The sequence below is a fragment of the Chiloscyllium plagiosum genome, chromosome 10 (genome assembly GCF_004010195.1).
Source record: "Chiloscyllium plagiosum isolate BGI_BamShark_2017 chromosome 10, ASM401019v2, whole genome shotgun sequence".
Taxonomy (NCBI): domain Eukaryota; kingdom Metazoa; phylum Chordata; class Chondrichthyes; order Orectolobiformes; family Hemiscylliidae; genus Chiloscyllium; species Chiloscyllium plagiosum.
The window spans coordinates 85,333,968-85,359,780 of NC_057719.1; the positions used below are offsets into that span (position 1 = coordinate 85,333,968).

Here is a 25,813-nt window from a genome sequence, read left to right on the forward strand (position 1 = left end):
GTGGCCCAGGACCTGCGTGTCCTCGGCAGAGTGGGAGGGGGAATTGACCGAGTTGTAACTTAAAATGCATCAAGGTCTTTCAGAGGCTTAGATTGTCCATTAAGTGAAACAGCAAAGCTTTATGGGTTTGGTACATTTTGATTAGCAAATGCAAGAATATCACGGAGGCCCCAAAGACACACAGCGATGGTCAGATTCCACGTCATTCCTTGCTTAAGATTTTAAGATTCAACGTGCATTTCACGTGGCAAAAATCTCCCATGCACCAACCATTTCAGTTCACGAATTCAGCCAGTCGATTAATTGGAAATACTGTTTGTGTCAATTTTACACTGGAAGAAAAGCTGGGTAATTCATTTATGCTGCAGCATGCATTTATCTCAGCCTAAACTGCTGTTTTGGCAACTGCTTTGCTAAACTGGAAACAACACACTCAAACCTTATCTTATACTTGCTCTTTGTCCACCTGGATGAAATTTGCTTTCTATCTCAGGACACTGAATCAATTGTAATTCCCAATTGCTACACCAGTTACTATTAGCTTTCTTAGAACTGTCAATGGGATTGGAATTCCTGACCTGTATGCTTCAGATATTCACTGCTTTGACAAACTAATCCATTAGGAAACTAAACATTTTGTTTCAAGTTTCTCAAAATGGTCTGTGGTGGTTATACTAACAATACCATGTCTGAAATATCAGTTCACCATAACCAGGTTATAAACCCACAGTGTTTACAACACTTCAAGGTGACCATCATCATAGATCAGTCACATGAACAGAGAAAACACAGCATCTCAGGTCAGGTATTATGAAACATTATAGATGTCACAGCACACCAGCTCACTTTCTTTCACTGATAGATTAGCCTAACAGCTGCAATATGACTGAAGTTTCTCTTTTACAGTTCGTAAAGAAACCTGAAACCCCAAGTGAGATTACTGTTCTGTACTCACTTACAGCTCATAACTACCCTCTAAAGATTTTATAATGGCACTTGGGAACTATAAAAAGTGCACTGTGGGTAATGCTTGGAAAAGACTCAGTGAAGAATTGAGAACTCTACATGTAGTTACACAGTTACAGTGAAACAAAGGCTTTGAAAAACCTATCAGCCATGATTGACTGGTGGAGCAGACCTGATGGGCCAAATGGCCTAATTTCTGCTCCTATGTCTTCTGGTCTGTGGTTTAGAGGCAAGGCAAAAAGCTTTCTCCTCTGATCCTCTAGTTGATTATAAGTACTTGGTGACATTGACATATGTGCTCAAAAGGCAACAAACTTTTAGATGCTGCACCTCAGCTTCCAGAAAACAGCCAATTTCCTATTAACCAACAGCTGACAGGCAGATGATAATGACTTGGCAAAGGTATCCATTTGGCAACAGCATGATGAGTTTTCCTGCCCCACCCATATGGGTATGGCACATCCTCCAGCTGGCTGGTCCATTCTTAATGCTCATCCGGTTGGAAAAGGAAGAAGAGGGATGGCATTCCTTCCATGCGTAAACATTTGTTGCAAAAAAATGAAAGACATCAGGGCAGACTATAATTTATCACTGTTGTTTAACCCCTCAGCCGTTCTTTTCATTATATTCACTTATTAATTGATTATGGCAACATTCCCATCAGGCCCGCTGAGATGCATTTCCTTTTCCCACGTATGGTTTACACTGAATCGCCCTGCCTTTAATTTTCTTACGCTCAGTTCATCATCCCATGGAGTTTTCTCTTCAGCTTTTGCCTCCGAGGAAATCATTACTTTCTCAACAACACCCAAGTCCCTCAGGCAATAACAAAATAATCTTGCTCAACCAGCTCAGTTTGTGGCCTTTGAGCCAGCAGGGTTTATGCACATGGTCCACTCACAAATGAGCATGCTCAGGGCTGATACTCCTGGTGCAGCACTGACGACTCCTGGAGGCGCTGCATTTTGTATACAAATTGAAGCCTAATCAAGCACTCACAAAACATTGCACAAACTGTAGACAGACATCCCAATGTGCTGATCAGCATTTCTCCCTTAACCGAAACCACCAACAACAGATTACTAGAGTCATAGTCATAGAATCAGATGTACAGCATAGAAACAGACCCTTCGGTTCAAGCCGTCTATACCAACCAGATATCCCAACCCAATCTAGTCCCACCGGCCAGCACCCGGCCCATATCCCTCTAAACCCTTCCTTTAAAAATGTTGCAATTGTACCAGCCTCCACCATTTCCTCTGGCAGCTGATTCCACACATGTACCACCCTCTGCATGAAAAAGTTGCTCCTTACGTCTTTTTTATATCTTTCCCCCCTCATTCTATGCCCTCTAGTTCTTGATTCCCCCACACCAGGGAAAAGACCTTGTCTATTTATCCTATTCATGCATCTCATTATTTTATAAACTTCTTTTAGGTCATCCCTCAGCCTCCGACGCTCCAGGGAAACAGCCCCAGCCTATTCAACATCTCCCTATAGCTCAAATCCTCCAATCCTGGCAACATCTTTCAAGTTTCATAACATCCTTCCGATAAGAAGGAGACCAGAAATGCACGCAATATTCCAACAGTGGCCTAACCAATGTCCTGTCCAGCCGCAACATGACCTCCCAGCTCCTGTACTCAATACTCTGACCAATAAATGAAAGCACACCAAACGCCTTCTTCACTATCCTATCTACCTGTGACTCCACTTTCAAGGAGCTATGAACCTGCACTCCAAAGTCTCTTTGTTCAGCAACACTCCCGAGGACCTTACCATTAAGTGTATAAGTCCTGCTAAGATTTACTTTCCCAAAATGCAGCACCTTGCATTTATCTGAATTAAACTCCATCTCCCACTTTTCAGCCCATTGGCCAATCTAATCAAGATCCTGTTGTACTCTGAGGTAACCATGTTCGCTGTCTACTACACCTCCAATTTTGGTGTCATCTGTAAACTTACGAACTGTACCTCTTGTGCTCACATTCAAATTATTTACACAAAAGACAAAAAGTAGAGGACTCAGCACTGATCCTGTGGCACTCCACTGGTCACAGGCCTCCAGTCTGAAAAACAACCCTCCACCACCAACCTCTGTCTTCTACCTTTCAGCCAGTTCTGTATCCAGTTCTGTACTGCTCATCCTTCTTATTTATTCTCTCCAAAATATTGGTGTGCGTGACCTGGTTGTCATGTTCCTTTGATTGGCAACCAACTGGAATTATAGAATCATAGAATCTTTACAATACAGATGGACACCGTTTGGCCCATTGAGTCTGAATTGACCCTCCAAAGAGCACCTCACCCACACCCATATGCTACTCACCCACCCTATCCCCATAACCCAACATTTCCCATGGCTAACCCATCTAGCCTACACATCCCTGGACACTACGGGACAATTTAGCATGCTAACCTACTAATGTGCACACCTTTGGACTGTGGGAGGAAACTGGAACACCTAGTGGAAACCTACACAGACATGGGTAGAATGTGCAAAATCCACACAGTCACCCAAGGCTGAAATCGAACCTGCGTCCATAGTGCTTTGAAGCAGCAGTGTTAACCACTGAGCCATCATGCCACCCAAAATTTATGAGGTGGATATGTTACGCATTACAATCAGTCACAATATAAACACAAGTTCATTCCTTCGATGTTGTCTTTTCTCCTATGCTCTTCTGATGACATAGTTGCCTGAACTATTGGTCTCGCCTTCTAGCTTGACTATATAGAAGATATGCCTGGCCTTCTCACACGCTTTTGTTTTCTCGAGACCACTTGATAAGATCATTGATGAAATAAAAATAGTAAATGCAGGAGAAACTCAGCAGGTCTGGCAGCATTTGTTGGCAGAGAAAGTGTTAATGCTTCGAGTCCAATATGGCTCCTCTTCAGAAACTGTCACATTGGACTTGAAATGTTAAATTTGATTCTCTCTACAAATGCTGCAAGATTTGTTAAGTGTTCAGGGACGTGTAGGTTAGGTGCATTAGTCAGTCAGAGATAAATGTAGACTAATAGGGTAGGGGTGACTTACTCTTTCAGGGAGGGGGAGGGGTCAGTGTGGACTTGTTGAACCAAATAGCTGGTTTTCACACTGTAGCAATTCTATGATTCTATGATTGTTGGAACTATTGTTTGCAGTCTCTGCCACAAATTCTGTTTCCAAATCATCAACTCCATCATTCACCACAGCAACTACCGGAGGTTGAACTAGGCAACTTGCAACCTTGGAGATGTGTGGCCCAGAGATGGGCTTCCAATCATTTATTCATGTCACCATTGAAACCTATCTTCACCTCTGTTTTAATGCCCAACTTTCATTTTCATCTCCCTCAGTTCATCTATTGATGGAATCCTCATCCATACCTTTGATAGCTTGAGATTCAGCTATTCTAACATCCCTGGTCAACATCCCAGGTTTCACTCTCTCAAAACTGGAGATCACCCAAACCACTGCTGCTTGCGTCCTAACTTGTACCAAGTCCTATTCACTCATCAGCTCTGTTCAATGATCATCTTGACTCCTGTTAAAGCAATATTTTACTTTTAAAAGTTCGTAACTGTTTTCAAATCCCTCTGCCCCTCTCAGTCATGCAATATACTCCAGCCCAACCACACCTCCAGGATATTGGAATTCCTCCCATTCTGGTCCTGACTTCATGGTCATTCCTTTAGCTGACAAGGCTCTGAGCTCAGGAATTCCCTCCTTAAATATCCCTGCCTTTCTTCCTTCAGACAATTGTGCAAATCTTGTGTTTCAGTAACACTTTCCTAAAATCGGGATATTTTACTACGTTAAAGGTGCTACATGAATACACATTATTGTTGCTTTGCTCTAATCCTCTTTCACTTCGATAATACAGTCTCTGCAAAAAGAGTCAATGGATGATTTAGTTTTACAGAAGTATATTAAATATTATTTAGTATATACTTATGATCTGAAGCAGGACAGGTCTAAACTATGACCAGGAGTCAAGAATCAACAATCAAGCTCAAGCCAGGGCTGTTGAAGCCAACTCCCTGGTGAGACCTTCTCAGTAAGTATCGAGTGACGACTGAACTGACGCTATAGTGAATGAGTTTAATTCCGTGAAGTTGGAAGGGAGCAAGGACTATCCAAAGACCAGCTGCAAAATTCAATAAGGAGCAACATTGTCCTTTGTGCTGGGTCAGGGATACATTTCTAAAATAAAAAGGATGCTGAATAGATAATCAGATATCCCAAACAGAGAACATCTGTGGAAGAAAAACATGCTCAAATGTGAATTTCCAACTCCCACTGTGAAGCTGTTACATTCCCATAATTCATTGACTTGAAAGACATAGACCCAAAAAGTACAAAATCAATATTAGTTCATGGGTCAGATTTATTTATTTTTTTCAGTGGATGAATGAGCAACTCACAAGGGAACAATTATGTTTTAATCTGCAAGCCCAGCTGAAGTTGTTGTTGTTACTTCCTATCTAGTTCATGGGTTGCTTTGCATTTCTCCCTTGTTTTTACAACATCCATCTTTCTCTCAAGGTCACTTTACAATAGCTGGCCTCCAAGTTTGCTGCAAATTGAAATGCTCGTGAACCTGTAGCAACAGCCCCTGTTAGCTCCTTCCTGCAACAAAGCCAGCTCTACTGAGGTATACTAGTCTGAATGTACATTTTCCTTTCACTTTCTCTTAACTCTGGTGGTCTGATTTTGAGTGAATTGAAAGCTCTTCCAGTTTTGGTTCAAATGAGCATTCTTCCAACAACATGACTAAGCAACACATCCAAAACATGTCCTCTGCACACACATATCCATACATTTGCAGACTGGTGAATTGCATTAGATATTGCATGAACAATGCTTTTCACTTTGGTGACAGCTTGAGGAAGTGTCTCCTCAGGTTTCCAGGCTGTGCTTATGTGGGTCATTCGAATGTCTTGTGATGTGATGAGATGATGTTATTCAATGCAATTTCTGAAACTGGTGTTGGAGGATACGAGCAAGACAGAAACTTTTAAATCTGGAAAGCAGCTGTAAATTAGTTGAGGCAATAGCATGATGGCTATGTTTCTGGACTAGTAATCTAAAATCTCTAACTAATGTTCTGGGCATATGGGTTCAAATCCCAGCCATGATCGAATGGTGGTGCAGATTTGATGGGCCAAACTGCCTAATTCTGTTCCTATATTTCATGGTCCCACATGGTCCATAATTAAATTTGAATCTAATAAAAAGTTAGCCTGTCAGTTATCATAAAAATCCAATCTGATTCGTTCATACCTTTCAGGGAAGGAAATCTGTCATCCTTACATATCTGGCCTAGATGTAAGCAACAGTAATGTGGTTGACATTTAGCCCTCTCAGCAATTAAGGATGAGTGGTGTAAGTGCTGGCCCATTCTAAAATTTTAAAAATTTGTTTTACTCAACCATTTGACCATCTCGTTGCTTCTTGTGTGAGTCAGCACATTGTTTACCGACTGTCTACTCATCGGTATAGAGTTAATCTCACTTGGCAACACATAGTCCAACTAGGGACGTTAACAGGTAGCAATCATAGAAACTTTATTGATATCTCGCTCTATAACCAAAAGATATGGGCAGATATCAGTACCTAAGTTGTTCTGTAGGCACTGACTGACCCAACATACTGAACACTGGGCCTTCTACTTCTACTTCTTTTCCTGAAGAAGGGCTCATGCCCGAAACGTCGATTCTCCTGCTCCTTGGATGCTGCCTGACCTGCTGTGCTTTTCCAGCAACACATTTTCAGCTTCTACTTCTTACAACTTATATTGCACTCAAGACCTTTTTACATGAGGTCTTTCTGAGCAATTGTGTTTTTCATTTGAGCAATACTACCATTGAATAGATTCCTAATTTATTCCTGACCAGTATTTGGCATGAAATTGTCAGAGGAAACAGCATTTTGGATAAATAAGATTGTACTCCAATGATTTTGCAAACTGTTTTATGTTAGTGTATGGGAACTGGATGGCGCAGTGAATTGCCTCAATGTTGTTGGCTTGAAATCAAATCCAGCTTGGTCCAGGAAGAATATCTCATCAACTTGCTGACTGTGAAGTTTTCAAGAGACATTAACTTGACATGGAAAGGTTTGCCACAAGGAATCTAGTTACGTGGAAAATAATACCCTTCAAAGACTAAAGATTTTGTCTTATCGCATGAGATTCCAGTTTAGGGTAGTGAGGAGGTGACTGAAAAGATGAAAAGACAGTGAAGAGGGGGCACTTGTCCTAATCGAGTGCCTTCTCCAGTAGTGGAGAACTGACTTTTTGCACCCAAGGACTTTAACCTTTACACTTCCTTGAGGCAGTGCAGAGGAAGCACTTTTGCAGGTGGCCTGGACATGCCTTGGTGAAAGGGGATCAGGCATTTGTCAGTGTGAAACCTACAGATCCAGCTGGGCCAGCATTCAAACTTGAGAGAGCGCTTTGAACGTCTTCCAGAAACACTATTTTTATTCATCCTCCAAACGATGAACACAGCAAATTTATTTCTGAAAAAAAACAAGGAAACGCAGGGCAACCTTTTTCTCATACAAGAACAGAGGAAAGGAAACATTTGAGGGTGGTGAACAGGAAGGGAAGATGTACCACCCATCAGTGCTGTCAAGATAACTTAAAAGGACAAAGTTCTTTTACTTTCCCTGTTCTCAGGCTGGGTTACTCACTAGAATACTGAGAGAATGCTTTAATGAAACTGCAGAGGCATCTTATTTAAGAACTAAACCTTATTTTAATTAGTTGTGTTCTAATCCAAGCCTCATCCAACCAAACAAACCCATGAGTAAGGTTATTTGGTGCACCAAAACAGTCTAATTATGATCTGGCAATCTTAAAACAACAGTTTAAAAGCTAATTTTTAAAACTAAAACTTGGAAATTAAAAGAATTTGAAAAAATATTTTGAAATAGTTCCAGGCTCAGTCAGAATTGTGAATTTCAGACTGGGCCTCTACGTCAGTGAGGACAGCAGACAATGCACAATGTAATCATTGTTAACGTGATTTTGTTCAGGAGTAAAAAAGGTTTCACTGATGATTCACCATGAGAATGTAGATTAGGCATTGAACAGAAGAAAGGATAAGTACCACAGGTGACAGAGGGCCACTTTCAAAGTATCAATGCCTTAAAAGAAAAATGTTGAAAATCACACAACACCAGGTTATAGTCCAACAGGTTTAATTGGAAGCACACTAGCTTTCGGAGCTCCTCCAATCACCTGATGAAGGAGCGTCGCTCTGAAACCTAGTGTGCTTCCAATTAAACCTGTTGGACTATAACCTGGTGTTGTGTGATTTTTAACTTTGTACACCCCAGTCCAACACAGGCATCTCCAAATCATGGACTTAAAAGAAAAATGACAGCTTTTTGGAGGGAGGGAGGGAATGAGTGAGAGTGAAATACCTACAATGTTAATCTACTTGAGTGTCTTTCACTTTTAGAAGTATCTTACCTTTACTTACTTTTAAACTGTGTCTTTTATCTAACAACTGTACCATGGCTTTTGCTCAATAACTTCCAGCAATCATTGCACAATAAACTAACCAATTGGAACACTAAAACAATGGAGCTAAACAAGCTTCATTAATTCATGGACCATACTATGGACATGCCTGGTGCTTTTGACAGGTGTAGTGTTCAGATATTATTGAATTTATCACTCCAAAGTAAATGTAGTTTTGTACCAATAGTCTGAAATGGATATGATTTAAAAGTCCCTGAAGATTTAGCTGCTCCAAAAAAGAGAGGTCACCACTGGTAGTTGCTGCATTTTTCTTAGCATTGTGTAAGTATTAAGTCTGGAAATGTTCAGTAGTTTTATCTCAAACAATTTGTTTTAAAGGATTCCTGATGTTAAGAACAAACTGCATCCCAAAGATTAAGCTTCCAGCAGCAACACCTTATTCTGCACTTAAACAGTTAATCACAATTCAGAATATTAGAACCTCCGGTGAGTTCTTAATTCCCCACCAACACTCACAATTAGGTATGGCAGGTCTGCAGAGTTAGACTTGGGATCTGCTGGTTGTAGAGCTTAGCTCTATCACTGGCTGCTAATGTTGTCTGGCATACTAGTGGCCATATCTTTCAGCTTCACAAGGTTGACACCTTGTTTTTTTAGATAAGCTTTGTACAGTTCCTGACATGCCCTCCTGCACTTTCCATTGAACTAGGGTTGATCGCCTTGCTTGACAATAATGGTTGAATGCGGGATATGTCAGCCATGAAGTTACAGATTGTTTTGGAACACAATTAGATTAGATTACATTAGATTCCCTACAGTGTGGAAACAGGCCCTTCGGCCCAACAAGTCCACACCGACCCTCTGAAGAGCAACCCACCCAGACCCATTTCCCTCTGACTGATACACCTACATTATGGGCAATTTAGCATGGCCAATTCACCTGACCTGCACATCTTTGGACTGTGGGAGGAAACCAAAGCACCCGGAGGAAACCCACACAGACACGGGGAGAATGTGCAAACTCCACACAGACAGATACCTACACCTGGAATTGAACCTGGGTCACTGGCGCTGTGAGGTAGCAGTGCTAACCACTGAGCCACTGTGCTGTTGATGATGACCCAAAACACCTCACGGATTACCAGTCTTGAGTTGCTAGATCGATCAAACTCTCTCATTTAGCACAGTGATAGTGTCACACAACATGATGATTCATTAATATCTGAAAATGCAATGTCTTTTTGATTTTCTATTAATACGCAAAAAAGTTAGTTTAACTAAATAAATGTTTATACATTCAATCACTGACTAATGATCCATATCAGTGAACATCAACTTACTTCACCTGCAGACAGTGTGAGACTTCTAAAATTGTTGAGAATATTCTTGGTTTTATAAGGGATGATGCTTAATTTTACACCCTGGATTTTGCAAGTAAGTACAAATCACAGCAAGTCAAATTTTTGAAGAAGTCATTTATAGAAATGGTGTCCATGATTCTCAACTTGTACTTGGTACATAAAACCAAATAACATCACAGTACAAAGAATGAGGCTGTTGGTCCATCAAGTCTCAACCTTCACTACTTTGGTGTACAGTGTAGATTGTCTGCTTGTTACAAAACCCGCCTAATTAATTTCTATTACGCTTAACAAATCTCTGCGTAAAATTGTTTCTAATTTTGGTGCCATCTGTAAATTATTGCTGTCTGGTTAACTGGGCTCATCAACCAGTGGGAATACTCTAAAGCTCAATGCATTTCATCAATATCTGTTTTGCATTCTCTCTGAAAATATTATCCCTGTAGTATATCCATATTTTATAAAGCCAGCTATATTCTTTAGCACTGTTCATGTACAGTCAGGAAAATAGGAGCAAGTATGAATCAAAAGGACCAGGGCATGTGTTGGCGACAGGGTGGAATCCTATTATGCCAGATGGTGGAATTTAAATTCAAATCAACAAATCTGGAATACAAAGCCTGACTCAGTAATGGAGACAATGAACCCATTACCGATTGTTGTAAAGATCCATCTGGTTCACAAATATTCTTTAGAGAAAGGAATCAGCTATCTTTACCCATTCTGGCTCAAATGCGACTCCAATCCTACAGCAATGAGGTTGACTTTCGACTGCCCACTGACCTGAAGCAGCAAGCCACTCAGTTCCATGGCAATTTTGGAAGGGACCTTACCCCTTACCAGCATTGTCCACATCCCATGACAGAATAAAGGGCTTTTCCCTTCAAGGCAGCTGTTCAATGCGAGATTGTGGGCTAAACCATTTACAAGCTAGTCAAAGTTGAAATGTCATTTGGTGGAGAAATGTGGGTGATAAGATGGTTGTAAATTTCTAGGTTCATGAAGTGGAAAGCAATCCACAAACAAAGTGTAGTCTGTGCCTCTTCCAGACTGCAACATTTCACTGCTGTAAATTAATACTGGCTGATTTCATCAAGGTAAATTAGTCAGTCTAAATCTCAAATTCACACAGATGGGAACTGAGACTGCTGGTAACACATGCCAATTTAGGATGCACTATATTTATAATATAGATTAGTTAAAGCCAGCATGCTTGCATACATGTTGACATACACACAGTTGTACACAGAAACAGAGAGCTCCCTGTCCTTCTTCAAAGAAGGAAAGACCAAAGAAGAAAGTGTAATATCTTACTGAGTTTGTCAGCTGTGATTATGAGTTTATGGCTTGGAGTGCTGCATTGACCAATAATCTTCTGACTCAGCAATCTTATCAACAGCCAGTCTGATGGCATTTTGCTCCAGATATTTTCAGATAGAAAGGGGTCCTGTCTAAATTCTCTACAAGGATTCCATTTGAAACAGTACCAGTAACTTGAATATATTCAATATGTTTATAGTAGAAACATACTGTCTGAAGTCTGCAGAAGCCTGTGTGCCTTACAGACATTTTAGATTTTTACACAGCCTTATTCAAAACAGCCCTTCAATTTTCTCTCTTGCAGACGATGGATGTTGTTAAGGTATAATGCTATGTTGCCAATTTGCCTTCAGTACTTTGCCTATGCGGCCATTCTCCATCGGAGTCCAAAGCTAGGCAGTTCTCCTAGTAAGAGTCAAACAGTTAGTTTTATCATTATCCCCACTCAATATACATACACACACCTTCCAACAAAGAACAGAAAGTGATCAAGATGAGAAACCATTGTCTATTTTTCCCATCTTTAGACCACATGGAGACAAGTTGTGGAAGTTTTATTGCTACAACAGCGAATTGGTTTATTAATCTCTCAGCATGAAGATTAGTATTGTACATCATTAACGTCTTCATTCACTAGACCACCTGAATAGCCTGTCTGCCTGCATTGCTTAGACAAAGTTTTCCAATTCACTATAATCTGATGGCAAGCAATGAATTGGAGAGATTTCCCCAAAACCTTGAATGATCTGGGACATTGCAAATGTCTGAGGTCATACAGCAGATACAAAAAGGCATAATCGCAAGAGTGTGAGGCCTAATCACCTTCAGCTACTTCATCAATGAACCTCCCAACATGATAAGGTCAGAAGAAGGTTGCTCACTGATGATTGCACAATGTTCAGAATCAACCAAGATAACATCCAGACTTGGCCTGTCAAGTGTCAGGTAATAACAGTGTCAACCAAGAAAGAATTTAACCATCTTACCTTGAATACCAATGGTATTCCGATTTCTGAATTCCACACTGTCAACATCTTGGAGGTTACCATTGACCAAAAATCAACTGGACCAGCCATACAAATACTGTGGCTATAAGAAGTGATCAGAAGCTACCATTGACCAAAAATCAACTGGACCAGCCATACAAATACTGTGGCTATAAGAAGTGATCAGAAGCTAGGAATTCTGCAGCGAGTAACTTGGTCTCCTATCTTCTCAAAATCTGTTCACCATTTACAAGCCATAAGTGCAATATAATACTCTCCATCAGCTTAGATGGTGTCGCTCCAACATCGCCTAGGACAAAGCCTGCTTTGGTACCTCCATCCACCACCTTCAATATTTATTCCCTTTTCAGATACACAGTGGCAACAGCATGTACCATTTACAACAGACAATGCAGCAAGGTTCCATTGATGATCGACCTCCACACTCTCAACCTCTACCCTTAGAAGGGCAAGGACAATAGATGCATGGGAATCCCATCATCTCAATTACCCCTCCAAGTCATACACCACTCCTTCAGTTTCGTTGGGTCAAAATCTTGGAATTCCCTTCCGAACAGCACTGTATCTGTAGCTACACCTCAAGGACTGCAGTACTTCAAGTCAACAGCTCACCATCATCTACTCAAGGTCAATTAGGGATGGGGTAGACAGTGATATCCAGATCATGTGCACACACACAATAAAAGAGCTATTTTAGACATTATCCTACCTGGAACAGATTAGATGAACTTGTCTCCAAAGATGATGATGTAGGGTTGCTTGTATTTGGAGGGGGTGATCCTTCCAACCAGGAGATCTTCAGTGGGTTACTTGTTAACCCAGTCTCATTTTTAAAAGCAAGCTCCTGTTCAAAATAAATCATGGATTAATTGACATTGATAATTTTTGGAGCGGATATATAAACCTTGAATGAGGGCGCTTAAATCACTGATCATTTTCCCACAAGAGATCTATGTATCAGGCCCCAATACCCTCCCATTTACCACCTGTGTCACAAATCAATAGTGGCATTGAATAGGCAAGCAAGACATGTTGGTTCTCCAAGTAGAAAGTGAGGTCTGCCAATGCTGGAGATCAGAGTCGTGAGTGTGGTGTTGGAAAAGCACAGCAGGTCAGGCAGCATCCGAGGAGCAGGAGAATCAACGTTTCGGGCATAAGCCCTTCATCAGGAATGAGGTTTGTGGGCCTGGGGTCTGAAAGATAAATGGGAGAAAGGTGGGTTGGGGTGATGGTAGTTGATGAGACAAGATTGGGGGGGGGGGGGGGGGGTGGCGGGGAAATGAGGAAACTGTTGGAATCCACATTGATCTTGTTTAGTTGCAGGGTCCCAGGGCAGAATATGAGGCATTCTTCGTCCAGGTGTCAGGTGTTAACGGTATGGCTATGGAGGAGGCCCAGGATCTGCTTGTCCTTAACTAAGTGGGAGGGGTGTTGAAGTGTTCAGCCATGGAGCAGCAGGGTCAGTTGGCGCGGGGGTCCTAGAGATGTTCTCTGAAATGGTCCGCAAGTAGGCATCCGGTCTCCCAGATACAGCGGATGACATTGGTGGAAGTACAAGTAAATTTCTGTTGGATGTGGAATGGGCCTTGGATGGAGGTGAGGGGAGTGGTGTGGGCGCAGGGGGTGTTGACCTTACGAGAGTGTCGCGGAGGGAATGGTCTCTCTAGAACAGCGATAGGGATGGGGAGGGAAATATATATATGGTGGTGGGGTATACATTTGTAGGTGGCAGAAGATGATGCGACGTATGCAGAGGTTGATGGGGAGGAAGATGAGGACCAGAGGTGTACTGTTCTTGTTGTGTTGGGAGGGGTTGTGTTCAAGGGTGGTGGTGTGGGATGTGGAGGTGATGCGCTGGAAGGCATCATCGTGGGAGGAGAAATTGCAGACTTGGACGAAGGAGACCATCTGGGATTTTCTAAGGTGGAATTGGTCATCCTGGGAACAGATGCGACGGAATTGGGAATAAGGGATGGTATTTTCACAGGAGGTAGGGTGGGAAGATGTGTAATCCAGGTAGCTGCTGGACTGGTGGTCTTATAGCAGATGTTTAGTCGTTCACCAGAGATGGAGATGGAGAGGTCCAGGAAAGGGAGGAAGGTGTCTGAGATGGTCCAGGTAAATTTGAGATCGGGGTGAAAGGTGTTGGTGAAGTTGATGAACTGTTCAACCAACTCATGGGAGCACGAGGTGGCGCTGATACAGTCATCGATGTAGAGGAGGAACTGGTGAGGGGTGGTGTCAGTCTAACTGCAGAAGATGGACCGTTCCAAGTACCCAACAAAGAAGCAGGCATAGCTGTGTCCCATACGGGTGCCCATGGTTACCCCGTTGGTTTGGGGGAAGTGGGAGGATTGGAAGAAGAAGTTGTTAAGGGTGAGGACAGGTCAGCCATGCCGATGAGGTTGTCGGTGAAAGGGTACTGGTTGGGACGGCATGAGAGGATGAAACGGAAGGCTGGAGACCTTTGTCGTGGCAGATAGATGTGTACAGGGACTGGATGTCCATGGTGACAATACAGTTTCGGGGGCTGGGGAATTGAAAATCTTGAAGGAAGTGAAGGACATGGGTGGTGACCCTAAAGTAGGTGGGGAGTTCCTGGACTAAGGGGGACAGGACCGTGTCAAGGTAGGCAGAGATGAGTTCAGTGGGGCAGGGCAGGCTGAGACAACGGGTTGACAGGTTTGTGAATCTTTGGTAGGAGGTATAAACGGGCGTTGAGGGGTTCACGAACAATGAGGTTGGAGGCTGTGAATGGGAGATCCCCAGAGGTGATGAGGTTGTGGATGGTCTGGGAGATAATGGTTTGGTGATGGGAGGTGAGGTCATCGTCGAGGGGGAGGTAGGAAGAGGTGTCTGCAAGTTGGCACCTGGTTTCAGAGGTCAGTGCACCAAACAACTACTGCACCTCCCTTGTCTGTGGGTTTGATAGTGAGGATGATTCTCCATCAGGGCAGGACTTCTCAGTGAGGCAGTGGCATTTTCAGGACATTGCTGCACACGATCTCAGAATAGTGTCACATATTTAAAACAGAGATGAGGAAAAATTTATACTCTGAGGATTGTGAATTTTTTTTAACCAAAAAGGGCTGTGAAGCTGGGGCATTTGGTATACTTAAGGCTGAAAGAGACAAAATTTTAATCAGAAAGGGAATCCAAAGTTATAGAAAAAGGAAGGAAAGTGGAGTTGAGGATGATTAGATCAGCCAGGATTGGGTTTAGCACTGTTGACTCACAGCGCCAGGAACCTGGGTTCCAATTCCACCCACAGGCGACTCCCTGTGTGGAGTTTACATGCTCTCCTGTGTCTGCATGAGCAGTCTGGGTGCTCCAGTTTCCACCCAAAGACGTGCAGGTTAGGTGGACTGGCCATGGGAAATGCAGGGTTACAGGAATAGGGTAGGTCTTGGTGGGATGCTCTTCGGAGGGTGCGTATGGACTCGATGGGCCAAATGGCAAGTTTTCACACCATAGGGATTCTATGATTTTCAGAGGTTGACAGAGCAGACTCAACAGGCTTAATTCTGCTCTTACGCCTGGAAACTGAGCTGAATTTTAATAAGGGGCAGCATGGTGGCTCAATGATTAGCACTGCTACCTCACAGCACCAGGGTCCCAGATTCGATTCCAGTGTCAGGCGACTGTCTGTGTGGAGTTTGCACATTCTCCCTGTGTCTGCATGGGTTTCCTCTGGGTGCTCTGGTTTCCTCCCATAGTCCAAAGATGTGCAAGTCAGATGAATTGGCCATGCTAAATTGCCCATAGTGTTAGGTGCATTAGTCAGAGGGAAATGGGTCTGGGCGGGTTATTCTTCGGAGGGTTGGTGTGGACTGGTTGGTCCAAAGGGCCTGTTTCCACACTGTAGGTAATCTAAATTGTTAAACTGACTCCCCTCTCTGTTACAGTTTTGTATTTGTTCTGTTGGTGAGTGTATTGTCAGAGGTCAAAATATTCACTAGCTTTATCTGGTCAAATACATAATTTGGCAATGGGCTTCATTCTTCAATCTTATCATCTTAAAACGAAATAGTGCCGCTATCATAAGTAAGTTTTAAAATAATAGAAAACAAGGTCACTTTTATAGTCAATATAGAAATCAGGATTTAGTTTGTGCTAATCAATCTGATCTGCCATGTTAGTGCTTCAAACTGACAGTCAAATGAAATAGGTTGCAATGTCACCCATGATCAATCAGCACTTGTGGTCATCTCATATGGCCTGGAATGATACCTGAAACCTAGTAGAACAAGGGGCAGGTAATGGATACTTTAAATAGGGGTTACTTGGGTGTGAATTGATTGTATAAACATGGGGAGTTAGTAATCAGTGCAGTGGGCGTTTTATAAAGTGGTGCTAGCTGAAATAAAGCTTGCACCAGAAGTGGGGATGTGGAATCTGTTCAAAACCATCGATCTTCTGGTATATAACCGCACTTGCTGTTTTAAGACACATATAAAAGGTGTCACTGGGATTGGCTGCAAAAAGATTACTTTGGACTGTAGCTCAGCAAAAGTCAGTGTATTAAGATAACAAAAATGAAGACATGGCAGCAGAGAGCATCTGCTCACCATTCAATCTAGTAAAGCGGTTTCCAGCCGATAGCCTGTAGGGATCGTGCAAACTTTCAAACCTGACAGTTTGCACCATGAGGCCCAGACAAACTCAGTCTTACATGTTTAATACATTTAACACATAGCTTTCTCCAACATTAATTAATTAGATACGAAAGTCTGAAAAGGTACAGCAGGTCTGGCAGTATCTTTGGAGACAAAGCAGAGTCAACGTTACAAGTCCAGCGATGCATCTTCACAGCATTCTGAGTTCTGAAGAAAGGTCACTAGACTTGCACAGCTAACTCTGCTTTCTCTCCACAGACGCTGCTCCAACTGAAAAAGAGTGGCTAAGGTAAACATTGGTCTTTTTCAGGATGTGAAGGGGGATTTAGTAATGGGATATGAACAGGTATTGTGTGTCGGTCTTCAATGTGGAGAACAGTAATTGACAAGGAGCTCCCTGCCCCCCCTCAAAATTAGGGGGAGTATATTTAGGACTAAATTGACAAGGAACTTCTTTACCCAGAGAGTTGTGAATCTGTGAACCTGGAAACAATCATTATCACGAAAGAGATAGGGTTGGGCAAGCTAATGGAACCTGAAGTCTCCTGACCCTGATGAATGCATCCCAGGATACTGAAAGAGATGCCAGGAGACACAGCGAATGCACTTGTGGAATTTTCCAGAAGTCCCTGGACTCTGGGGCAGTTCCAGCAGATTGGAAAACAACAAATGTGATGCCACTGTCTAAAAAAAGGAGGTAGACAAAAGATGAGGAATTACAGACCGGTTAGTTTCACTTTTGGGGTAGGCAAAATGCTTGAATCTATTATCAAGGAAGAAATAGCAAGACATCGAGATAGAAATTGTCCACTGGATAAACGCAGCATGGTTTATGAAAGGTAGATCACACTCAACTAATTTACAGGAACTCTATGAAGACATTATGAGCATAGTGAACAACAGGGACCCCGAAGATGTGGTGTATCTATATTTCCAAAAGGCATTTGACAAGGTGCTGCTCAAAAGGCTGCTGCATAAGATAAAGATGCACGGTATTATGGATAATATAATCAGCATGGACCGAGGATTGGTTAACTAACAGGAAGAAAACCATGAGGATAAATGAGTGCTTTTCTGGTTGGTGATCAGTGATTACTGATATCCCTCAGGGATCAGTGTTGGGACCACAATTACTCACAATTTACAAAGATGATTTGATCTTTGGGACAACATGCAGTATGTCAAAGTTTGTGGATGACAGTAAGCGTAGTGGTAGAGCAACATGTGCAGAGGACTGTAAAACTTTGCAGACAGACAGAGATAATTTAAGTGAGTGGGCAAAGGTCTGGCAGATGGAATACAATGTTAATAAATGTACAGTCATTCATTTTGGTAGGAGTAACAGTAAAAAGGACAATTATTTGAATGGTAAAAATTTACAGCATACTTCTGTGCAGAGGGACTTCTGCATGAATCACAAAAGGTTGGTCTGCAGTACAACAGGCAATTAAGAAGGCAAAAGGAATTTTGTCCTTCACTGCTAAAGGGATTGAGTTTAAAAGCAGGAATATTATGCTGCAGCTGTACTGGGTGCTGGTGAGGCCACACCTGGAGTACTACGTGCAGTTTTGGTCTCCTTCCTTGTGAAATGATACACTGGCACTACAGGGAGTGGAGAGGAGGTTCACTACGTTGATTCCAGAGTTGAAGGGTATGGCTTATGAGAAGAGACTGTGTAGACTGGGATTACATTCATTGGAATTTAGGAGAATGAGAGGAGATCATACAGAAACCTATAAAATTATGAAAGGAAAAGATAAGATAGAAGTAGAGAAGATGTTTCCACTGGCAGGTGAAACTAGAACAAAAGGGCATCGCCTCAAAATTAGGCGGAGTAGATTTAGGACTGAATTGAGAAGGAACTTCTTCACCCAGAGGGTTCTGAATCTGTGGAATTTCCAGCCAAGTGAAGGTGTTGAGGTTCCTCATTAAATGATTTTAAAGCTAAGATAGATAGATAATTCCTTTACTGTTCAAAAAGTTAAGGGTTATGGTGAGAGGGCAGGTAAGTGGAGCTGAGATAACGAAAAGATCAGCCATGATCTTATTGAATGGCAGAGTGCGCTCAAAGGGCCAGATGGCCTACTCCTGATCCTATTTTTTATGTTCTTATGTACTCTGGCTTAGATAAACTGTCTTAGCAAAAGCCTGTTGTTCAGCCAGGACATTGATTAGGCCACTGGTGGAATGTTGCATGCAATTGTGGTCTCCTTCCTATCAGAAGGGTGTTGTGAAACTTGAAAGGGTTCAGAAAAAGGTTTACAAGGATGTTGCCAGGGTTGGAGGATTCGACCTATAGGAAGAAGTTGAATAGGCTGGGCTGTTTTCCCTGGAGCGTCGGAGACTGAGGGGTGACTTTATAGAGGTTTATAAAATCATGAGGGACACGGATAGGAGAAATAGACAAAGTCTTTTCCCTGGGGTGGGGCAGTCCAGAACTAGAGGGCATAGGTTTAGGGTGAGAGGGGAAAGATGTAAAAGAGACCTAAGGGGGAACCTTTTCATGCAGAGGATGGTGTGTGTACGAAATGAGCTGCCAGAAGAAGTGGTGGACGCCGGTACAATTGCCAACATTTAAAAGGCATCTGGATAGGTACATGAATAGGAAGGGTTTAGAGGGATATGGGCCAGGTGCTGGCAGGTGGGATTAGATTGGGTTGGGATATCTGGGTCAGCATGGACGGGTTAAACTGAAGGGTCTGTTTCTGTGCTGTACGTCTCTATGACTCTATCTTCAGGCCTGTGTGGCACAGATAACTTACTGACCAAGGCAACAGATAGGTGTTGAGGATGAGAAGGTTATATCCACGTTGGAAAAGTAGAGACACAATACTCACAGCAGTCTTGGTTGAGGAGAATTCCACAATAGCGGAGCCTTTCTTTTTACTAGATATGAGCAAGTTCAAAACCTCACCGTACTGTAGGAAGAAATATCTCTTGATTAGTATCTGATACCAGCTCAAAACACCACCCTCTGCCAGTTTTGGACTTTAAAGCATTTAATAAACAGCACTCAACATTTAGTTATGTCCATAAAGTATAACTTCAAACCAAAGGCAAAAAACATATCGGCAAACAGTTAAACAGAACATGTATTTGAAACAACAAATGCCTGAGTGTATAACAGGTTATTGTTTTATATTAATTGTTAATGTTTTAAGTCATCACTAATTTACATTTTACAATACTTATTACTTTGTCCCTTCTTGCAGTGCTTTCATAACTGTATTTACATTCACTGAAAGGGAGAGAGGACAAGATAGGGAAGAAAGAATCATGTTAAAAAAAAAGAAAAGTATTTCAAAAACAAAAACAAATATAGAACTTTAGATGTTATATTATTCTTTCCATGAGACTACAGTCAGCACTGTACCTGTTGCCTTCACAGGAAATTGTTAGTGTCAGAATGGTGTCCAACTGTGGACAGTATAGGACAGAATGGGAAGGCAAATTTCTAGCATGGAGGGGGACTGTGGTGAATTCCTTCATTTGATTTGTTAGTTTTTGTGCTCTCCAGTCACTAACCTCCTGCTCATTATCCCTCCCCACAGAATTCTTGACCTGAGAACACAGCCATATCTTGTTAACATCAATGCATGCCTGCAAGTTGTGTCTCAAATGAAATGCAGGAGAAGTTTTTTTTTTATTCTCTGGTATCTGGAAACTGATAACCATAGGTATGGAAAAATTGGGAGGTTCAGCATCTTTAGTTCAACAGGTAGCAGCACTCTGGCCATCCTACAGTGGCTGGTGGGCATTATATATGACCTTGTATTTCTGGAAAGTAATTGATTGTAGCATTACATTGAAATTGCAGTGTACAGGATCTTTTTGTTACCCATTACAATTTTTGCAGGTGCCCACTAGTTCATCAGATCTCAGTACCTTTTTGTGCTTGCTGACACAGACATAATATTTCTGATGTTCAATATAACACATAATTTATGCAATGGATGGCTAACACTGCCCTTCAAACACAGGAACTAGAAACCCTGGGAATCAACAAGAGACTGCAACATTTGTTTGACTTTCTTCTTTACTCTCTCTTTCCACTACATTTCTCTGGGACAGTGTTCTATGGTACTCAATCCCCTTTTGTGTCAACACAAGGCTCAGCAAACCATATAATTAGAGATGGGTCATGTCTGAGCCTGATGTAATGCTCACTCAATGTCCATATGGAGACATGTTCTACAAGTAGATGTGGGAAGGTGTCAGATTCCTACCCTTCTTTTGAGCTTGTGGTCACTGACCCCAGCATAACAGCATGTAGTGTATTTACCCAGCATTGAACAAAGAAAGCCTCCTTTACAAACCATATGGCCATGAACGCTGGGAGGTCTATTGGGACCCAGCTTCTTAATTAGAGTGGGAACATTTCAGGAAGTTCAAAACTGGATGGGGTGGGGGTGGGGGTGGTGGTGCTTAAAGATCAGGCCAAGATATGAAAACAGACTTCAAAAATTCAGTGCTTGGAAAGTTCGCACTTGGAGAGTTACCAAAATAAAAGTGCTTACAAGAGGTGTATAGCTTTCAAATAAAATGAAATTGCGTGATTTTCTTGCAGAATCGCTTGCAAAGGAGTTCAGCAGTAGGATCAACCTTTTAGAATATTTTTTAAATACATCACACTGCCAATCCCAAGCTATTATGAAAAAACCCACTATCCCTCGTGGATAATAGGTTCTTTACCAGACTCCAACAGGCATGGCATTCTACAGTTTGTGACAGGATATAAAGTTTACTGAGCCCCATGATGACATGATAACAACTAATTTGATAGAGGCTAATTCTTCAACTTACAAATGAACTATTTGGTCTGCATTTTTAAAAAATTCAATCTTAGGTATCCAGTTATTTCAATTTAAGCTAATAATTATTTACATCTTACTTACATCATTTCATACTCTTATTCCCACAACACCAATTTCTCAAAGCTGCTTAAATCTGCAGTTCTGATATCTTGGAAGGAAAATTTTCAATCTCCAAATTGAGGGCTGCTGCTTTTATTTAGCTTCCAAATGGAGGTTAGCATGAAGCCATGCATTTGAATATTTTAACAAGTACTAATTTACACTTCTCCATACTTATTACTTTGTCCCTTCTTGCATTGCTGTCATAACTGTGGAGGCACCATCGATAATTGCACAGTCAAGTCAATTAAAGACTGCATAACTCAAAGCTGTGAATGCCAATTCTACTTTCAACAGCAGTCTCAAATTTAGTTTGACCAGAGTTCCCTAGTGCTTCCTTGAAAGAAAAAAAAGGAAAAAAATCTTCTCTGACTGTGGTGAGTTTGAGGACTGTAACTGAAAGCAATGACTGCCTGCAACGTTTCAGACTGAGGTTAAAGATCTGGATTTCTACCCCCTTGACTCTAAACATTCAACATGAACCAGTTCTCTGTCACGGTCACCATTTGACTGTATAACAGTTCGATTGGTGCGTTACCAACCCAGAGGTTTAGAAGTCAAATCCTACCAAGACAAGCTGTAACATTTAATGCAACAAAAGCAAACATTTGTGGGTGAAGCATCAGGAAAAATGGTTGGATTATCCTGAAAACGAAATTGGCTCACAAACATCTTTCCATAGTTTAAAGGGGAAAATAACTAAGCGTGAGGAAGAAAGGAATAAAAAGATAGGCTGATACAGTTGGCTTGACTGTGTTGGTTTGACTGAAATATAACGGAATATAAATGACATCAAATTGGCAAAATGGCTTACATAGGTACTTAACTGTAGATGAGTAGCATGGATTTAAAAACCTGAAGAGAGAGCTAAATTGCTTTAAGCTGGCTGTTCACTTCTTTGTCAGTACAAAAGGTGGCTACTATCTGAACTGAAGAGAAAATGAGGTCTGCAGATGCTGGAGATCAGAGATGGAAATGTGTTGCTGGAGAAGCACAGCAGGTCAGGCAGCATCTAGGGAACAGGAGAATCGACGTTTCGGGCATTAGCCCTTCTTCAGGAAGAAGGGCTAATGCCCGAAACGTCGATTCTCCTGTTCCCTAGATGCTGCCTGACCTGCTGCGCTTCTCCAGCAACACATTTCCATCTACTATCTGAACTGACAAACTGGAGCCTATCCTCGGAGGTGGTAATGGGGAAATACAGGAAGCAGGCTGCGGGGGGGGTGGCAGTTCAGAGTTTTCAAATCTGGTTGGGTCTCAATTCTGGTTGGGTCTCAAGATCTCTTGATTGGAAAATACTTGAGAACAACTTACCTTCTTCAAAATGGAGAGGAGGTATTCATGAGAGTAGCCACCATTTGATTCGTCATCTTTCTTACACTTCCATTTCAGCTAAGAAAGAGAAAGGGAAGAGATCAACGTAGTAACTCTTTAATGCTACCCACCACTATCCTTTCATTCTGTACAATGACTGACTCTAAATCTTTACCACAATCTAACAGGCAGCATCTGCCTGCATTCGATACTCCATCGACCACTCCTGGCTGAGATCAGCAATGCTCCGTTGTTACAATGCTGTACTCAGTAATTGATAAGCAAGTCATCTTTGGTACATCAATCCAGACAACTTTCAAGTTATCTTCTTTTGAACATAATGAGGAACCAAGTACTCCAGAAGGACAATCATCCAATTGCACCATCACTGAAATTTACTCAAATGAACAAAGCTGGTCCCACAGTGTGAAAATCCAACTGTCCCACAGACAAGTTGAAACACTGCTATTGGCCTCAATGAGTGAGAAAGTTTTTTTTCAAATCAGCCAAGCATCTTCATGTCTATCACAGATAGCCAGACCCTGGATAGTAACAGGTCCAAGATTAGCTCTGATATAAGTGATCACTCAATGAAAGAAAAATTAGGGCTTGAGGTACTGGAGGCTGATGCCCTTGGAATCTTGTCTCAATAAGTGGATGTATCGCCAGTGCAGAATTAAAAGGGGATGAAATTAAAAGAAAACCAGGAAAGCTTGTAAATAAATTTAGACCCACTGCACAAAGGGAAAGCAACTGCCAGTTAAAATATGAAAGTTAGGACATTTCTCAGGCCGTCTGCTTGGATTCCCAGTTGCCTGCATTCACTGCTCTCCATACATCCGAACAGAGACACCCACAATACAAGTTGCATTTTGTAGACATTAACACAAATCATGCTAACAGCCAGCTCATTAGAACTACTTACTTTCAGTTTAGGGGTTGAGTTGTTTATGGAATCAGTTCGGACATCAGATCCTACAGAACATCAAAATGAAAAATGTGAAATCCACTCAAAAATAATAAGCCGCTGTGCCAGCATTGCCTGATTGCTGCACAGTGACAGCTTACTGCAAACAGAGTGACCAATTCTGAACCAGGACAGAGAAACAGAAAGAAGCCAACTGTTTTAATACCCTTCATGAGAGATTTCTAAATATCTGAATTTTCAGATCCTTACATAATGGTGTCACATGTAAATCTGTGAGCCCCAGCACTGATCAAACTCACAGCCACACCATTCCTCTACCCTGCATAGAGCAAAGCCTCACACACAACTTAATTTCTCACTGAAGTCCCCACTCCTCTATGATCCACTGGCCTTTGCTCCAGGTCTTCTCTTGGCTCTGCGCCCCTTCTGCTGTCCTCCCCAACACCTTACAAGCAACCTCCCAATTCCCCAGTGGCTTTCCCTGCTCAGTGATCTCTGATTCAAATTGAGGTGAACCTTGGTGTCAGTGGTAAGCCAGGAGGTCAGATTCATCACTAGGCGGGATGGGTAGGTATTGATTCCACTAACATTTAGCTCAAGTAACTATTAAGCTCAAGTGAATCAGGACTTTCTGAAATCTCTGACTTTAAGATACATTGTCAGAAGGTTCTAGATGCAGGTTAATTGTCAATTGGAATTTACAATTTCCCAGAGTATTCCCTCTGAGTCAATTCCATCAGGATTTCCCAATGTTCCCGATGTGTAACTGAAATCCAATTGGTGCTACAAATCTCTCCCCATTGGAAAATCTAGGCTGCTTCCTTGTATTGTCCCCACATCTTACTATCTGCCCCAGGCTGGCTTCGGATTGGCTCCAATATATGTCCAAATGATCCCCAAAGCCCCCTCAACCTCGCCATCATCGAGTGGCTCACTCTCCAATGTGGCTCACTCGCACATGAGTGATAAGGCGCCTGGACCCAACTGGTGTCCATTTTATCATGAAAACATAACGTTTTAATCTTGCTATCAAAGATGAGAATTAAAATTGCTGACACAGATTTGTGACTTGATTTTCTCTTGATAGCACAATGTATTTATATTCCTCAAAATTTCCCAGGCAAAGGGAAAGGCAGCTGGGCATACATTGATCCACAAGAAGGGACATCAGATCTGATCCCAACATCCTTTTGCCCTCTGTGAGCCTTCACTCAGGCAGGTACAGAAATGGATATGGAACAGCTAATTAAGTCCACACGTGATACTGCATTCTCACGTATACTGTCAGTGCATGGGTTGCACAGTTGTCTTGATCTCATCAGAATGCAGTTAGCAAGAGCTGAACTGATATAAGTTGGCAAGATTGTTGATGGCCTTAAAGTGGACTTAACAGCAATTTAGGTTTGTTCAATATATCGTTTCAGTTGCATGACACTGTAATCTTTTGCTATAAACTCCGTGTCTTATGATTCTGCTTCTTAGCTACCTGATGAAGGAACAGCGCTCCGAAAGCTAGTGCTTCTAAATAAACCTGTTGGACTATAACCTGGTGTTGTGCAACTTTTAACAATAGCCTTAAAAAAAGACTTGTGCTGGCAGAATTCATTTTGTAAGGTATAAATCATTAATTTGAGAGATAATGTCTACCATGTAAGATTCTTTTCAAGTGTTGCAGTTGTTAGGGAGGGAGTTCCAGGATTCTGACCCAATGATTGTAAAGGAACAGCAATATATTCCAAGTGTGCAGCTTGCAGGTGCTGGTGTTCCTACACTTCTTATCTATCATATTATTTTAATGCCATGAACTTTTTCTCAGAACAGGTCTCCACGCTTGGGTTTTTCCCCAAAGCATGGTTCCCAAAATTGAACACAACGCTTTAATTGTGGCTAAGCTTGAAATTCACAAG

At 41.9% G+C, this 25,813-nt stretch overlaps 1 protein-coding gene across 1 annotated transcript in view; it reads right to left on the bottom strand.

Moving 5' to 3' along the window:
* Positions 1 to 25,813, bottom strand: part of dnajc17 (DnaJ (Hsp40) homolog, subfamily C, member 17) — a 163,231-nt gene that overhangs the window by 55,447 nt on the left and 81,971 nt on the right. Inside the window, exons 7-10 of the mRNA XM_043698256.1 lie at positions 23,904 to 23,953; positions 22,979 to 23,056; positions 19,589 to 19,669; positions 12,845 to 12,979 (exon numbers count right to left, since the gene is read on the bottom strand). Coding sequence (XP_043554191.1) covers positions 12,845 to 12,979; positions 19,589 to 19,669; positions 22,979 to 23,056; positions 23,904 to 23,953 — 344 coding nt within the window. The remainder of the gene's footprint in view (positions 1 to 12,844; positions 12,980 to 19,588; positions 19,670 to 22,978; positions 23,057 to 23,903; positions 23,954 to 25,813) is intronic.